This window comes from Brachyistius frenatus, unplaced genomic scaffold (genome assembly GCF_029030835.1).
Source record: "Brachyistius frenatus isolate BFR_SWC_R1_liver_20210118 unplaced genomic scaffold, ASM2903083v1 Contig_94, whole genome shotgun sequence".
In the NCBI taxonomy this organism is placed as follows: Eukaryota; Metazoa; Chordata; class Actinopteri; family Embiotocidae; genus Brachyistius; species Brachyistius frenatus.
The window spans coordinates 159,038-177,989 of NW_027210693.1; the positions used below are offsets into that span (position 1 = coordinate 159,038).

Sequence of the window (18,952 nt, forward strand, 5' to 3'; positions counted from 1 at the left end):
AATATCTTCTTGAAGTTTTATTTTTATGCCAACCACCATGTGTAGTTTTGATTATATCTGCCAGTCCTTCAAAGCAGACTTCCTTAAACAGAAATGAAGATGCTGAACTACATGTATAAACTATGATGGCATGATGAGAAAAAAAACATGAGAGGCATAACTGTTGTAGTCTTGACAAGAGAAAGGTACAGTAAATACAACAAATAAAAGAAGCTGGAGATTTAAAGCTTTTCATGTTCATAAGGTGGTGCAAATAACGCACCAGTACAGCGCTGACAGTTGGACATTAGCTGAGGTTGAGCGTCCCCCAGCAGTCCAGAATGGACATTAGCAATCAGACCAGAGTTGAAGTGGATATATTACAGCAGCAGAAAAACAATGTTTAAAGCATTCACAAGAGAAGAGATCTTTTGTGTTTTTCTGTGTATTTTTGTCTATTTCTGATACCTGATTCTCAGACCTCCCTCAGGGTGACATAGTGGAGTGGATTATATGATATAAACTGATACTGCTGACACATGTTTTTGTCAGGCAGGTCATTTCTATCTCTGACTGAGCAGCGACCTTCACACAAGGTGAGTGAGGTTTGCATGTTTAAATGTCTACGTTAGCTTGCCCACATTTGCTGTTATATTTTTATAATCTGGCAAGCCACCAGCTGGATGAGAGTCCTCTAAATTACATGACTTGTAGCCTCAGCTAACAAACATTCACCTATATAAATACTGCTAAGTACCTGGTGCCGCTTTATGACAAAACAATCTGAGCTTTTCCTTTAAGTTAAACCTGTAATAGTGGATTTTATCACCATTTCCTGAAGGAGACATCTGGCTCTTCAGCAGCTAAATGTTCAACAGCTTCTTGCAAACGTCATTTGTTTGTGCTGTGGAGATAATGCAGCCTACAGTGGGATTTCAGAACTCACTGCACGCTCATTGTTTTGGCCAAAAGACAAGAAAAAGAACGAGCTGAAAGATGCTGAAAATTTCTGGGAAAAACTAACACTTAAATAAAGAGAAGGATGATCATTTTTTGTGGATCACAGATATGATGCAGCCCCCTTTACAAGCAAGTCATCCTAAAAACATAGATTATAGCTGGTACAAGTTAAATTTGCCAGAACTACAGACCATAACACTCACTGTTCTGTGGGATTTTCAGACTGTCTATGAAACCAATAGAAAGTAAAGTTAGAAAAAGTCTCCAGCTCAGAAATACCAGCTGAAATCAGTTTCTGATGTGATTCAACTCTCAAGCAGGCTCCTGCACCAGCTGTATACTCTCTTTTACAAATACCCTTACACCTGCATCTACCTCCATCTCACAGACAGTAGTACCTTGTTACCACCTCAGGTATTGCAGACAGAGCAACTGCTTAGAAAATAGGAACTTGTTGCAAGTCCAGTGAGAGTTAATTGACTTTTCCATCCATCAATGCAGATCCTATTAGATATGCAGTCGGCGTACAGGAGTCTATACTTGGACAGCCAGAGCTGCCTTCTGTTAATGATGAATTCGTTTCATGCTCCAGTGTTTTTAGCTTGTTATATAAAATGCTGGGCATCAATATTACTTTCCAACCGATGCAATAATGTCAGGAATAAGAGAGGATCTGGCATCAGACGACCCCCGGACACAAGTACAGGTGTCTGTGATCAGAAGATGAAGTCTGGGATGCTTTTAATAATGTATACAAGTTATATACATGTTTGCTTGGTGCTCACATTATTGTACGCCCTCCTCTGAAGTTCAAGTACGTCAGTCAGATCATGTGTGGATGAGATGTGGCTCCCTGCAACTTCGACACCGATATATAGTCTTAATTTTTCTGCGACGGCGCTGTAAAAAAAAGTCTAAGTGTTGTCTGTTTGTCAATGTCAAATCTGACTGCTTTCATCAAAACAGCAGAAAGAAGACAGTCTTGCAAAATGAATAATTACATAGCTGCAGTGGCATTTTATTTGCTCCTGTTAAATGCCAAGGTCAAACGGTTTCCAGCTCAAGCATCGAAAACAAAGGACTTTCAGTGCACTGTTGCATTATTGATTTCATGTAATTTCTGATTAAAGCCACTTTTCATTTAGCCTGAGTTCAGATGTGGCCCCCTCATGCTATGAATAGTAATTAACTGACTTGTAAGACTTGATGTGGCTTGAACCATAATATTCTAATTCAAGTTTTATGCATCTTTCATGTCTTAATACATTAACTTATTTCAATGTATTCATTCACAATTCTCTCATTCATTCATTATGGTACCTCCCTTAATTCACTGGTGTACAGATACAATGCTAAGTGGTTTAAATTACAATAATCAAACCATTTCACCCACCGGATGAATACAGTCTTTGTTTATGGTTAAGCCAGATTAAATCTGAGTGCACGTGTGTCCGTGTATCTGAGAATGTGAGTCAGGACGTGCATGCTTGTGCGTGCATACATCTCCATGGACGAGTAAGGGCAGGCAGATGGCATGTTGACACTAAGCCTACACGTGCTATACCCTACGCACGCTTGCCAGTGACCCTTCACCTCCATCTGACTCCCATTCTTCAGATTCCACACGTTGCTCAGAGAGGTTTGGCCCAACTGTGTACGACACAGCATGATCGCCTGCACTGACAACAATAACATGCTTTTGTCAAGATAACATTTTTCATGAACGTCAGAACTCCTCCTTGATAAGAAAGCCTATTCTTATTCTTATTTCGAGGTGAGGGGTAGTTGAGTACCGTTTGTAAGACATGAAACAAAACAAAACAAACAAAGGTGGACAGGCAACATCACAACCCTCTGCAACCCAACAGCCAATACCACTGTGTGTTTTTGCGGGTTTAAGGATCAGCATGGCAACAAAAACAACTTGGTTAGAGCTAGTAAGTGATTGTGGTCATGACAAATGGAAACTAATGAGTATTGGTATGAAAAAAACAACCAAAAAAATTAAATAAACCAAAAGGTCTGTATCACACAAATGCAGCCCTTAAAATAGTAAAAGCTACAAGCATGTGAAAGTATAAGTTTCTGCTATTGTTTTTGTAAAAAAAAAAATGTATCCTTCTATTTTTAGCACAACAATCAAAAACACTTATCAGGCTCTCTCAAATGTTTTTTTCCTAAAATAAAAAAAAAAGTATCTTTACTTCAAGCCAGAAATGTATTAAATAGCCTGCTGTATATCACGGTTCCTGTCTAATCAGTCGGCACCATGGTGGCGTCTGTGTTTCTATGGGCAACATAAACGGGCAGATGTTCTTGCTCCCACTGAGGAGGCAGCAATTAGGTTAATGTGACAGGTAACAAATGGAGACTTCACAGCACGTGAGAGGATTAATTAATAGCTGGTCTAAATATGGCTCCTGTGTTGTGTGGTTCCCAGTTTGGGACGGGGGGGGGAGATGTCACTCCGCTGCTCACAGTGGAAGTTAAGAGATGTATCTTGGTGCCTTTGTGTGCTCGTGTGTGCGTTTGCCCTGATCTTGATCGTCACTGTTCAAGCTTTGTCTCCTCTTTGTCCTACTTATGTTCTTCCTTTTGGGATGTTTGAAACTCTAAACCAGGTATCTTGTATTCTGCTGGGTAAGATATCTTGTCTTGAGTGTTGATTTGCGTTCTTCCACGCTGCTATGCTTTGGAGTTGGTGGAGATTTAAGGACGTTGAACATAATAGTCATCTGAGCCTGACCCACTTTATTCAAATTTCCTATTCGCTGAAAACAAATAACAGTTTGAGGTATCTGAAATATAATGATGGCCTTGTTTCAGAAGTAGGGCAAGAATGAAAAGTTGCAAAACATATTTTGTTCTTCAGGTAAATTAAGTTGTCGGGACATTAACAAGTAGCTTTTCTGGGTAGATAAATAGAGATATTTCAGGGAAACAAACTGTGTCCTGTCATTTCCTGTAAACTATTATGAAGATCTACTGAACAGAATTTACACCAGAATATTTACGGCTCCAAAAATCAAAGTAAATCTGCTGGTCCTCCTAAAACTCAGTAGGACCGCCCTCCATTTTAAATACACTACTAAGAGCCCAGAAATAGCTGTGAGAATAGCTCCTCTTCCTGTGTCTGGCCAGTGGCCCACCTTCAGGTCTGGAGCTTCAACCTCCACAGACTTCTGCTGCTGATGTGGCTTGGGTTTGGCTGAGCTGAGTTTGCTGGGAAATCAGCCAGACAAAAAGAAATGTGGGTAGATGAGCAGAATAACGATTTCAATTGTGCTCAAGTTTCTACTGGAAAAAGAGGACACTGTTTGGGTGGAACAGATATTGGAAAAGGATGTGGTCCTTTGTGTATTTTTTCAGACAAAGAACAGAGCTTCTGGCAAGAAATAACTGTCTTCTGCAAATACAAAAAAGTAATTCTCCATGATAAAGAACAGAGTACCAGTGATTGAGCGGGGAGAAAAATCTGGAAATAACTGGAACTAATACAAAGATAACAGGTGTAATATATATATATAAACAGACAGCCGCTTGAGAACAGACTCCAGTGTTAATGAATTATAACTGAGTATAAAGTTCCTTTACATCCAGTTTTTATGCAAAGCTAAGCTGATACTCGTCTCCTGGTTGTAACAGGGACTGTCATATTTATAAAATATTATTCTGCTGATCACGATTATTTGAGCTGACTGCAATAATTTTGCATAATCAAATTATTTATATTCATTTGTATAAAAACAGCTGGATGAAACTGAACAAAAATGTCACATTTCCACACCATTTTTCATCATTTGAGGTTTGATTGACACTCTTTGAATGATGTCATGTCATTGAGCCCGTCTTCTTCTTCTGCTGTTGTTTAAAGGCATATCAGTGGACAAGTGGTTCCACCAACTTTTTATCTCAAAGTGCTTGGGTTTTTATTCTTTGTAAGGTCTGTGTGCATGACTAAACTGTGATAAATGGTGGCATAAAATGAACAGACAAAGACAATTAAATCATGAATCACAGTTATTTGTATGACAACAAATCGTTAACTAAACGTTCATGATCATGACTGCCCTGGGTGTAGCATCATGTCTGATTAACAGGTGTCCTTTGTTTGGCACCAAAGACAGTTTGTTACGTGCATCATGCAGCCCTTTATTGAACCAACCTCGTGGATTTCATTATTTATCCGTTCTCTTCCACATTTCTATGATTCCTGCTTTGTACTGTGAATCCAAAGTCTGTGTGGCTGCGTCTTTGTTCAGTCCACACATGCTCAGTGAGAAAAGCTGCTTAGTTACAGTAACGTTAGTGATGGCCTTATTGTCTGCATTACTCACTCTCTCCTCTCCGTTCAGGGCAGCTTTCTGTGTTGGCTTCATTCAAATCAAGCTCACATCTGTTTACCTGGTGGGGTCAAAACAAGCCGGGGAATCAGAGCTGGATCTTCTTATCTCACTTGGCCGTACTGTAACATGTATCCAGAGGTCTCGAAGTAAAGTGGCAAAGACACAAACCAAGAAAGTATTATCACCAATTTTGACAACACATGCAGCATTTAGAAAAATCCAACCAAATAAAGAATGAGCTGCGAACACAGAAAACACAACCAGATCCAGAAACTCTGCAGCGTTAAGAGCAGAAATCTGGAATAAAGTTTTAATCATAAGATCAGAATAGTTAAACAAGCAAAAAAAAAAAAAAAAAGTACCTTTTAGCACATTTTCCACTGTTAGATAGTCAGATTCATGCGTACACTTGGCACGCTTGTCATTTCTTACTGTCTCCTGAAAACATTTCCATTGCAGTCTGTGCTACCTTCAGTGTTTGGCTGTGTTTTCTGTATTTGCAACCCGTTTCTGTATTTGGTTGTGTTTTCCCACTTGGCAGCAGTTTCTCTAAAAGCTGCATATATCTGTCAGAAAGGTGAAGCTGCTCTCTCACTTTGCCAGTGTTTTAGTTGCCTGTTTTCTTTGGTTGCAGTGCGCTTAACTCTCAGGGGCCCCATAACGTTTCCGAGACAAGCCTCTTTGAATGTTTAAAGTTAACTGCATTTGCTTTTTGATTAATGCAGTGCCATGTCCTGTACAAACCATTTAAACAAACAAAACAACCCACAATAAGAAAGCATACAGGACAGAAGCCTCTGACAGAGACATTGGTCACTGTTCTTTTCCTTTTAAATTTTTTGAAAGAGCTGATTGTAAAATCATAGGCTTTGAGGCTGAGGTGTTTTTAACGGGTCACAGTTTGTCTTGTAGGATAAAAAAAAGGATGCAGATTCCACTTTAACAATACTCGTGTGTGTTCAAAATATTCCTTATTTTCAAGCAGATGTTTGGTGGGGTTTATAGATTCAATCAAACATTGGCTGTAAGAATGATAATGACTTTGAAATTAATGTTAACCAACAATTTGTCAGCTTTGGATTTGTCTGAATTCATTTGTCTAATTGTGCTGTAAGAAGTCGTATCAAAAACTCAACGATAAGTCAGTGAAATCTTTAATGTGTGTGATGTGGGGATTGGTCTTCGAGTGCACTCACAGCCTTACCAGGGCTTTGGTCTCCTCCTCGTCTTTGTAGTAGTGGAGCTGATCCCCTCTGAGCACAAACCAGCGACTGTGCCACGTCTTGACAAAACCTCCTTGCTTCCTGAGCCACCCACACCTGATGACATTCGGCTTCTGAGCCTCGGTGCCGGCTGGACCTCCGCCGCGCTGAGGACTGCTGTGGGACACACACTGGTCGTCCATAACAGCAACTCCAAGCTGCAAACAGTAAAGCAATTGTACTCCGTTAAGACTGACAGAAGCTGTGAGTTGGCATTGGACCAAACAGAGCCAATATCTTGCAAGATTTCAACTGGCAGAGGAGAGATAGGGAAACTGGACACCACACTTATATGGAAGCATATATGTTCAAATAAACTATTCCTTCAGTTGATTTAATGACGACCAATCATTGGTTTGTCATTTTAGACTGAAACAATATTTCTAGAAAAAAAATTCTCCTTTTTTCAAATGTAACTTCACCTCTAATAGAATTCATCACGTCTTTCTCAAAACCTCATCCTATAACGCCTACACTATCTGTACTGCAACATACCACTAGATGTGCATGATCATAATTTCTGTTTGTATGTTTTTCTCTTTTGAATTAATCTTTTAAGGCTTTCTGGCCTTAGTTTATCTGTTGTGGAGCGTGAGAGGCACTCAGACAGAGCTGAGTGATGCAAGCAGACAAAGGCAGAAGTGGAAATGTGGGTGGAGGAATTCATAAGCCAGAGAACAAGTCCACAGACCAAACCTCAAATCTCTTTTATCTTTTTTCCTGTTACCCACCACACTGGCGGGCCGGACTGGTTCTTGTCTCAGTGGTATATTTTGTCTGCCTTTTTAATCCTTCAACCTTTTTTTAAATTTTGATATGACAGGACCCTTCTTATCAAGTGGACAAAATCGGATCTAGATCTCCATGGGCTTAATAGTCGTGTGAACTTGCTTAGCATGTAACAGACATTTATTTATTCAGAGTATGTGAAAGTTCTGCATTACAGTTTTAATGTAGGCTGTAGTCAAATGCAACAAATGTGCTTGGCTGCTCCTAAAACTTTTACACATGTCAGCACATATAGTTCATGGATGTACTTACAGACAAACAACACCACACTTGCAATAAAACAAATGTAGTTTCCATGTAAACACGTGGACATCTGCCTCATTCAGTGGCATACAGAGAATGCTTTAAGCTTTGAGCATTGCCATGTTATCAGTGGCTCTTCTTGTGCTTGACTTGGTGGATGTCCAAGCAGCCCACAGGTCCAGATGAGGTCCAGATGAGGACCAGATGCAGCGCGGCAGTTTTCCAAGCAGCAGCGGAGCAAGTGCAGCAGAGCTGCTGTGCTGAACTGAAAACTTTCTGTATGCAGGCAGTCTAAGTAAGTGAGTGCACGTTCATGCACAAACACGCTCACTGCTCTGCATTCCTCTCTAAGAAAATAGCTGTTTTTCACTGGATTGTGGTGGCTATAACCCACTTATTATCTTTTATCCATCTCTACTTCATCTTTGCTCAATTTTAATTTTTGTGGGAAAAAATTCTTCCCTGAACAGTGGGATCAGTTTACTCCAAAAATCTTAATTGAGAGGGAAGATTTTCCCCTAATATTGGTGGAAATAAACTCTGTATCTTTGATCCTGGTTGGCTGAACAATCTGTTTGCACACAAATGAACAGATGCACACACACAGGTAGCATAAATCACAAGTAAATGGGTGATTCTTACATATGCTGATGCAGTCACCTGCTGTGTTAGAAGTGTGGTACCACAGCCCCACAATTTCATGCCTCCTGCCCGGGGCACAGTTAACAGCACTGCTGGGACTGGCCGGTGCTACACTATGAATTGAAACTGTAAATAACTCAGTGCTTTCTTAATGTGAATATCTCAGAGCTGGCTGACAGTAAAAACACCATTTAAAATTTACATTACACAGTGGTCTAGTCTGGAGGTAATAAATTGCAATGCAAGGATATAAGACATAGTCATTACGAAATGTATAAATTACAGACAAATAGAATAAGATTATTGGAAAAGTTAGTGGTTCTCTAGGTTATGCAGTGACAGCATGATGAATTGTGACCTTTATAAAAGTTACTTATATTAATTATTATGTTCCCCCTGAAAGCCAATTGTGGGTTATTTCAAACATATCTAATAGATTAATGGAGAACTGATGTGTTAACAACAACGATAAAGAGATGAATCCTAATTATATGCACAATATACAAATAAATATAGAGAAAGATGCAACTGCTTCATCAGGATAAAAGCATCCAACATTTGCATTAGTTCTGTCTGCAAAACTAATGACATTCCCATTAGTCTTGGATGTATTTTGTGTTTGGCGTTAATTATCTCTACTGGTACAATATATTATAATATTCTGTTTTCAGTTATACATCTATGATCAAATGAGTCAGCCTGAGAGGCAATGCTGTTTTTTTTTAACAACTAAACAGTGTGCTCTTGCATGCTACATTAGTCATATGGTTTGCTAGTCGGCAAAATGTTTTATTTTCAATATTCAGCCAAAATGCTTCCAAAGAATTAGTACTCTGCGACTGCTGCTGGAAAAGCTGTCGGCTCAGACGCGCTATATATTCTGGGGGACGAAAAATGTCCTCACTCACTTAATCTTCTGAGTTTTAGCTTACTACAGTTTGGTTGCCAGCTACTTGATCAGTCTTTCTTTTTTGCACTAAAGCATGCAAATGTTTGTATGATAAATCACAAAAAACTTGCTTTTATTAGGCCACTGGTGCAGCTGGGAGATACTCAAGTTTATGTACCTGACTTTGTGAAACGACAACCCAGCAAGAGCTAAAGTTAAGATAGCTGACCTGTTTTCCAAACGTGGATTATATATGTAGCCAACCTTTCTGCAGACACCGCTCATGTGAACCTCCCGGATGGTGCCAGATGTGGTTGGAAGCACATTTATGAAGGAACTGCAAAGTCTCTGCAAGAACACATCACTACCTGACTGTTATGTCTATTCAGCACGTTGACTCCTTTGTCCCTGTAGAAAACTTGTGTGTACAGATGAGTGTGTGTGTGTGTGTGTGTGTGTGTGTGTGTGTGTGTGTGTGTGTGTGTGTGTGTGTGTGTGTGTGTGTGTGTGTGTGTGTGTGTGTCAATGTCGCTGTCCCTTGAGCCACAGTCTCCAAAATAAGCAGTGGCGCTAGGTAGGTAATATTAATGATCCCCCCCCACCCCCAGCATATCCACAAGGTTGGAAAAGGTACACAGCAAACAATGAAACATGAAACCTGCTCAAGGCAAAATGAAACACAAGAACTATCACAAGAAGAAAAGTAAAATGTCGCTTACTTTCTATGATGTAATCTTTTTTTTTTTTTAATTTAAAAAGTTCCTTCTTTAAAATACATTCACACAGAAGGCAATATTCCAAATTAAACAAGACTTGCGTTCAACACCACTTGAGTTAGAGACCGACATGAAGCCTGCTTTTCTTATTTAAGTACGGAGTTGACTGTATTTCACTTTTACATTCTGTCTCAACCTTCGTGCAGCGGAAATATCCAAGAATTGTACTAAGAAGTCCGTGGTAAGAGACACCCAGACATTCAAACAACAACTCAGTATACAGGACTGACAGACACACACACACACACACACACACACACCCTGTCCACTCAGAAGGACAACACAGTGATAGCCACAAATCATCCCTCTACGGTTTTGTGGCACGCACTATAATTTATCATTATGCTCTGTGGCAGTCAAATAAAAATGCATAAATTCAAACTGCGTGAGTAAATCAAAGGGGAGACTGACTTCTCTGTGAGGAGGGCAAATCTTTCAAACCACTATTAGTGCTCGTCTCTGTTTGAGGACAGAAGTAATAGCAGCTATTCTCTGTCCATCTATATCCATCAGTTATGGACACCGAGCCCAGCCATCTCAGGTTCACAGACTTCTCATTGTTGGTTTAGAAATATGGGTCTGTCAGTGAAATTATAAACTGCGGCTACTGGATGTGTCTTAAGTGATGATAGTTGTTCTTTGGAGCAGCCAAGAAGGCAGGGAGTTGTACAATAAATCATTGTTTCCCGGGACACAACCATTCGATGTAAACTGATCCTAAACTGATGATGTTAAAGTTAAGACTCTCTGCATTTTGTCAAATGTTACTGGATGATGCACAGTTTAGGATAATTCAATATATGCAGGCTTGAATAAAGCGACGGCATCCTTTACACGTTACTCTGTCAAGTATTCTGTAACAGATGTCAGATGCACCGCGACATCATTGATAACATTATAACCCAACACCATGGAAATAAGAAGATCTGGAGGTCCAAACAAGAAAGACTGTAAAATGTCGCACAGGACCAATTACAGAGCGTGAGGAGGTTTTCAGTGCTTACACAGACTATTTGTTCCCATATGGGAAAGGACTGAAGCTAAGAGCACACAATAAAGGCTGAGCTGCTGTTTGACTGGTCTTGTTTGAACTGTGCTGGTTTGGAGGGAAGAAGATTGGAGGACTGACTGCACAGTGTGGCTCATCTGTTCGGAAATTAAAGTTCTGTTAGATGTACTTTTCTTGGGAAAAAAAAAAAAGTTACCAAAGAATTTCTGAAATCATTTATTTGGTTGTAAAAAAAAAAGAAGAGCATTCAATCCTCTTCTCATTGGGACTAGGCACACTGTTGCCCACACTGCCATAAATTCTGGTCTGGGCAGGATATTTTCTGTGACCACAGGAAGTGGCCGGTCACAACAGCAGCGAGGAGCACTGCTGAGAGAAAATTGGACACAACAAAGTTAGAATGACTGCCTTTCCCAGCATGTGGTCACTATGCAGTCTCACTGGATGAAATGGTAAACATGAATGTGCAAAGTGCATCTACTAACTTCATGGGACAAAATTTCACAGTTTTCAAAAATGTTGACCAAGTCTCATTTACTAATGACTGTCAGGCTTTCTGTTATTCCATGGCACATGTACAGCGCATAAACAGGGAGTCGAGTATCTTCACCATCACTTATCAACTATCTCATTATTGCAAATCCGCTGCTTAAAGCTTTAATGAGTCACTGATGAACAGCAGACATAAATTCTCCATTAATGTGTTTGCACAAGTGGCAGACACAGACATTACCATTTGTCCATCAACAGACCTCAGCCTTTTCAGCAACTGTTGAACTCCACGTTGACCCCGGTGCTTGCCAGTAATCCCCATGACAACTTTCTTCAGATGATGCAAATGTCAATGATGCGTGAAAGTGAGAAAATCAGCACAAAGGGTCAAAACAGTGTTAGCATCTACCCTTATCGAGACAAGTCGAGTCAAGTCAAGTCTGTAAGTCATCCGACTGTATATGTCAGGTGGTTGAATCCACCTGCCAATGACAAACCCTGATTGGGTTTCCATAACAACAATCACAGCTACATTTGACAAAGACCATGTTGATTTATTTTTTTAACATGTGTGTTCTAACAGCACAAAACACAGGATGAGAGGAAACATGAACTTCACATCGCCAGTCAGTGCTGTCAACCCTTTAAATATCCTGAAGCTAGCTTCCCCCTTAAAGTCGGCACAGCAGGCCCTCCATGACCCACATGTGTTAAAGATAAATATAACCCTCGCCTGCCAGAGCTGCTACCTCGAGAGCAGTCTGTTCCTGTTGGACTCCTGTTGTAAAGTCTGAGAGGTGAGAGGAGGGCGCGCTGCTTGCTGTGCTGTTGCTGTGCTAATCACTGGAGAGGATGTGAAAGAGGAAGGGCTTCAGAGCAGTCACAGATGGAAGCACTCACACACATAAAATAAAAAAAACAACAACGATCCATTGCCCCATCCAACGCACACACAAGTCAGGTCTGTGATGATTTAGAGCAGGACGGGGTTACAGGGAGGTCAGGATCTGAGGGGATATCGCTCATTAAGGGGTAGTCCATGATCAGTCACTACCCACACAGGTCACCGTGAGTCAGAGAGGTGGATGGATGGATAATGGATGGAAGCAGGAAGAGATGAAGGGAATGAGGTGAGCGTAGAAGAATTGGTTGGTTGTTGGAGATAAATGTTCTTTTTGCTTCTGTTGCTGAATCCCCCAATAAGCTCCCTGGTCTTTCTGCATGAATCAAAGTGATGAGTCAGTTTCTATTTTGTCTACACACCGATTTAGACACCACATGTGCCCCCCCCCCCCCACATACTCTACAATGCAGGCCTTTTGGTATGATTACCCCCTCACTTGCATCACCATCACCGCCTCCCCCCTCTCCATTTTCCTCGGTGCCATGTGTCACAGTACGTCTGGGAGCCAAGCAGCCGCCCTGCGGAGCGACGAGAGTGAAGGCTTCACATTGACTCATTCTACATGTGTTTGACACGCTGTTACAACTGAGTGAAGGATACTGTTGATATGGCTATCTTTTGAAATGTGGATTCTGTGGTACACACAGGAGGATATTTTTCAGACAAAATAAGATACCGTACACGATGATGATGATGATGATGATATGGTCACAAGGTGAGAGGGCAAACAGAGAATTGCACCTGGTGATCATAGGCATTTTCACCAGGGAGGTTGTTTACTGTAGCAGTTTGGGGAAGGTGGAAGATAAGATTACTCTGCAGTTCAACCTTCATCAAAGTCAGGCAAGCTGCTGTGTATAGAAACCAGATACAAATTATGAAATGTCAGTTTGTAGTACGTTTAGATTAAGCAAGTGAGATATAGCATGTTAATTAGTGAGCTTTAGGCCTTCTGGTAGGCCGATTTGTTACTCTCTGAAGAGCTAGGCTAGCTGTTTACCCTTGTTTCAAGTCTTTGTGCTAAGCTACGCTAACTAGCTACTGGCTGTACTATTTAACAGGCATAAATGAGAGAGCTATCAGTCTTCTCATCTCACTCTCTGCCAGAAAGCACATGTGGATTTCTAAATATGTCAAACTACCTCTTTGACCTACGCATTTTCCAAAAGTGATCGAGTTTTGCTGCAGCTCCAGTCTCTACCCCTTCCTCTCCCAATAAACAGATATCACAGAGATGGACCTGGGAACAGTCGAGTGCAGCAGCTGACACGGGGAACCTGATCCCTGGGCTTTCCAGCAGCACAGCTTGTGCGCTGCAGACATTCCTGGCACACGGGGGTCATCATCCCTCCTTCTGCCTCCGCTCATGCCCTGTTTGCTTTCACACCTTCCCTTTTCCATTAACAAACCAGGTGGAGGAAACAAGTTGCAGAGATGTATTTTCTATCATCCGTGCTGTTTTATTAACAATCTGCCGTGTCCTTTCTTCCTCATCCCTTTATTCTCATTGGTTGAAATCTTTCCTCATTCCCCTTTTCTGCCTCCTTTATTCTTTGTGGTGGTCATTGAAATCAGTGTCTTGTTGGCTCACGTGGCTCAACCAGCCCATTAATCCAGACATCACTGAGTTTTAGTATGTTTGACCAGCCGACAGCAAAACAGCAGGTCAGTGTATATGTAAGACATATGGAACGCTTTCACCATCCGAATCTACTGCACCAGAATTAGCAGAACCTCGCCGCAAAATGGTCTCATGGTCTGATCTAACAGAGCCACAAGTGCCCTGAATCGGAATAAAAACTACCTGAAAGGTACAGAAAGGCAGCTATCCTACACACACTGTTTTTATTACTCAAAGTAAATGTGTATTTTGGGTACAGCTATGTTGTTACAGGCTAATAATATAGCTAATGTGATTTCTCCCAGTAGGCTTCACAGATTTGCAGCAGGTCCACTCAGGTTTGAGAGATGCACTGTGTATGAACTGAAGGTCATGTCCCCTGTGCATCTCTGCTCCAATCTCAGTATGACACTTGACAAATAGATGAGCTGTGTCACCAGTTCAAATCAGTGGCACTATATCAAAATAATGAACCACTAGCCTGGTGATCAGATCCATTAGAAAATGATTGATGCTGGGAGTTTGTTTGCAAAGCTTATTACAAAAAAAAAGATCAGACAAGAAAAGCACTGATGTGTCTCATCACTGATCAGTAAATTGCTGACCTCCTCTGCTCAGTCTGGGGTCACATGTTAAAATCTCATTAAACCCAAAATATTAAACAGATCAGAGAACCTCCAAAACAACACAAAATATCATTGCACAGTCTACTATACGGTATACTGCTAAGCAACAATATGTGAGGTTATGACTGCAAATTTACATAAAGTTCTACTTCTGCTTTAATGAATTACATCATTTCAAGTGTCATCCAGTCAGTCCGAGTCAGACCATTCACCGACAGCATCTTCATGTGCATATGACCTATCAAAGTGCGAATGTATGTCTGGAACAGCGGGCATATTGCCACCAAATAACCAACAATCATGTCCAACAACACATCAGAGACAAAAAATAACTGCCGGCTACAACCTTAAGCAGCAGACTCACCTTTCAAATAAACAGCCTTTTTGAATCCTTCAGCTCTCACGTGTGGTGATGCCCAACCACTGTATCTAATCCAGTGACAGGTAATCAATCAACAACAGAAATCCTGCGCTGAGACGAGCTGAACTTGTACTCCTGCTCAGCTGCTGCTGCTGCTGCTGCTGCTCCCCTCCTGCACTGACTCTGTGTGCAGAGTGGATTGAGTTAGCTGAGGCTCAGATGAGCTGTTCAAAAACTTTTCCCCTGACTGCTCACACCATCTGCATGCTGAGGAAGTCTCCGCTGTGGACAGGATGACTGTCGCGGTCAGCACACTCACACATGGGGCACCATTACAGCTGGAGTCCGCCCAGACACACGCACAGCCTCATGCACTCGCACACAAACACACACACACACACACACACACACACACACACACACACACTCTTTTTCCCAACACTGCAGTTTACGCAGTCCTAACTCCTCCAGTCATCCTGGCTGGTGAGACGCTCTCACTCAATCGAAGGCTGCATGTTGGTTACAGGAGGAGGAAGAGGAAGGAGAGAGGGAGGGGAAAAGTGTATGTGTGTGTGTGTGTGTGTGTGTGTGTGTGTGTGTGTGTGTGTGTGTGTGTGTGTGTGTGTGTGTGTGTGTGTGTGTGTGTGTGTGTGTGTGTGTGTGTGTGTGTGTGTGTGTGTGTGTGTGTGTGTGTGTAAGAGAGCATGTTTGAGGAAGTCTGAAGACAAGAGCTCGGACTGAGTAGTCCTCCAGCAGTGCAGCTGACTTTCTCTTTATTTCAGATTACAGACAAATAATTTAGCAGCTTTAAACTCTCACATGGAGTTCCACTCATCTTAAAATGTCAATAGCCACAATTTTTCCCAATTTTTTCATATGGTTCATAATGTGGAATAAAAATCCAGAATTTTCCACAAGCCATCTGTAACAAATCTAACATACACACACTGAGAAAACTACCCTACTTTCAAGGTGTCTCCAAGATGACATGTAGAAATGAGTGCATGCATGCAGCTCAACAAACATTTATTCAGTCACTTTTTCCTCACTTTGGTGCAAACCCAGCTGTACACACACCACTGGAAAGTGCATCTTGTTTATTTGGGAGTGGTCGAGAAGTTTTTCCTATACCATAGTGTAGCAGTGGTTCCTTCTAGAGTGCTTGACTGATTTTTTTTATTTTAACATATAAAAATCCCAGTGCTGAAAGTGTATTATAAACTGTGACAATTTCATAGGAGAATTCTTTTTCAGAAATGTACTGCCTGCAATCTCAAACTGACAGATTCTGAGATGTGCAGTAAATTCCTGAGCTCAGACAAGCAATTTAAGTGTTTTTGTCTTTATTATCCTTATTTTCACCAGATATAGCCATTAATGAGATAAGAAGTGATAAAGAATAATTGATAAAAAAAATATGCAGGAACGTCCCAAAGAAAGTTATATATAATGAAAAGGTTGGACACATACGGACAAAATCAACTAATAGCGATTTTGGCATCTTATATACCGAAGTGACGAACATGCAGGCTACAATTTATATTATTGCCACAGGACAGATACAGAACCTTCATACAATCTTAATGGATCCTTGGCACGTGTCAGCCATCCCTGAGCCTGACAAATGTGCTCATTACTAATGAGGGAGGGAAATTCCAATCTATGTAGGAGGTAGCTGGCGTGTCAACAATAATTACTTCCTGAAAATCAAATCTTCAGGATGAGAATTGGCTTATTTACAAGCTCACATATGTTACAATGTGGACACTGTGGTGCATGGGAGCTGGTTTAATGAGTTGATGGAGATGTTTCACTCTATAGAGCTGCTGAATGTGGAGAAGATGATGTCAACAAACCAGGTCCTGGTTGGGTTACTGAGTTCGAGGGTCGAGTGAAGGGTCAGGCTGATTGTCTATCTATGTGTTGCATCTGCAGACTTGAGTGAAGTCTGTGACATCTTTATTTTATAGTAGAGCATATATCAAATCATTAGTTAGAGAAAAGGCAACAACATATTAAATTTCAAAGATCAGCTTTCAGTTTTTAGTCGTCCACCACTAAAGTTCAGACTAAAATATCTCAAGAGACAGATGGAGACAGATTGACATGAAGTTCAATAAAGACATTCATGGTCCCTGGAAAAGTCTTGAAGATGATGCACTGCCACAAAATTTGGTACAGATCTTGATGTTTCCCCCATGATGAATTCTGCTGACTTTGTTAATCTGCTGTCGCCTGGCTCCACCCACCTAACGCTGACAGCTTCAGTTATCACTGTGATTATCGTCTGGACACCTTGTTTGCATGAAGGAATGCATGAAGGCATGGATCCAGTCTAAATGCCGGACCAATGAGCGACCACTGAGGGTGGCCAAGTGTGATGACGTTAAAGTGAAGTGTTCAGCAACGACAGGCGGTGGTAGATCTAAAAGAAGAAATTCGTAAAGTTGTAGCAACGCTAGCAAATATCAAGGAATTAAAGATGGAGTCAAAGTGTGCAGTGGTCTTTTACTGACATGGCATTGCACTCTGCTCACTTTGGTGGAGCGTCTCTGTTGTTTACAATTTATTCAGCTTCTGTCCACAAGTTACATCATACCATGATTAAAGGCTGCTCAATTGTTTCCAAACTGATGTCTGAGCCTGTTAAGATGTAACGACTAGAGAAAATTCCCTAATGACGTGTGGCCAGACATGTTTATTTACAAAGTGATTTGCTAAGTTTAAAAGCTGTACTTTGTGTTTAATAGTAATCAGCAACTATTAGAATGCTAACAAGCTAAACTAAGATGCTGAACATTATAAACATTATACCTGTTTAACATCAGCATATCAACATTGTCATTGTGAGCATGTTAGCATGCGGACATCACTATTTATCTCAGAGCACCATTATGCATTAATATATCCTATTTGTTTGCAGAGCAACCATTTAGTGTGGGCTACTTTGTGAAGCTCTTGACTTGCAGAGCTGCTAAGCAACAATATTTATGTCCAACAGGCAGCAGTGAGAAAACAGCAGATTTCATTTAATTCTAATGAAACATAATCACCTCGAAGAATAAGAGATTTTTAGGTGTTTTTTTTAGAAACCTCGCCAGATTAAAAGAAAATGAAATGAAATGCTATAAACAAAAAACAGTGAGCTCTGAGCCATCTGTCCCCAGCCATCTTTCAGCATGTTTTATTATATTTGCAATATGTGGAATGCTGAACATGAAACACTGTGACCTTGTGGCTATCTGTAAACAAACTGGAGCTGCATCTACTCCCGAGAGATATTCTTGGAGACTTTATCAACTCATGAGATTAGAATGGATGAATCTCTACAGAAAAAGCCACTGGGAATTAAATTTTTCTCAATGGCTCTGCTGTTCTCATGGCCTCACTGTCAGAGGTTTGGGACCATTGGTGACTTCTGGACGGATAATGAAAATCTTTTGAGGCCCACACAGACAGGAAACCTCTTCTGGTGGACACTCATTTTATTTCTGATTGTAGAGCTTCAAAAGTTACTGCATGAATATGTGGTATTCACTTCTGTCCCCTTATATACATATTCTGTTGCCCAGTTTAAGATGTGGTTGTGAGTGTGCATGTTGTGAGTAAAAGCCGTAGCTAAACATAGTAATATTTGACATCTGTCAGTCAGTGTCCACAGTAAGTGTAGTATGACCACAGTTAGTAGCAGCAGTGTCTGGCAGCAGTTCTTTTTTGCATATTGATGCTTGAGACAGTAACTAGTCTTTTTACTTTGATGTTTAGTTTTATAGTTTCAATGCAGAAAGTTGAAGACTTGCTGCATTTAATAGTTTTCCAAAATTGAAATGAATATTGACGGATGAAAAAGGTATAATCAGAAAGAAAAAGCCTGCACACTGACAAAGAATTAAAGAAGATCTTCAGATGCAGAAATTATCCATTTATTTAAAAAGAAAACCCTGTATGAAAGCACCAAGGACAGGGTGAGCAGCTGGCTGGTGAATTGGACAATATCAAAAAAGAGTAAATATTGGATTCATAAAGTCATCACGTGGACACCAACCTGACTTA

The 18,952-nt window shown here is 40.8% G+C and overlaps 1 protein-coding gene across 1 annotated transcript in view; it reads right to left on the reverse strand.

Annotated features, from left to right (window-relative positions):
- arhgap24 (Rho GTPase activating protein 24) overlaps window positions 1-15,369 on the reverse strand; it is a 61,722-nt gene extending 46,353 nt beyond the window's left edge. Inside the window, exons 1-3 of the mRNA XM_069710792.1 lie at window positions 15,157-15,369; window positions 14,903-15,082; window positions 6,490-6,705 (exon numbers count right to left, since the gene is read on the reverse strand). Coding sequence (XP_069566893.1) covers window positions 6,490-6,690 — 201 coding nt within the window. The 5' untranslated portion in view covers window positions 6,691-6,705; window positions 14,903-15,082; window positions 15,157-15,369. The remainder of the gene's footprint in view (window positions 1-6,489; window positions 6,706-14,902; window positions 15,083-15,156) is intronic.
- Between the last annotated feature and the right edge of the window lie 3,583 nt (window positions 15,370-18,952).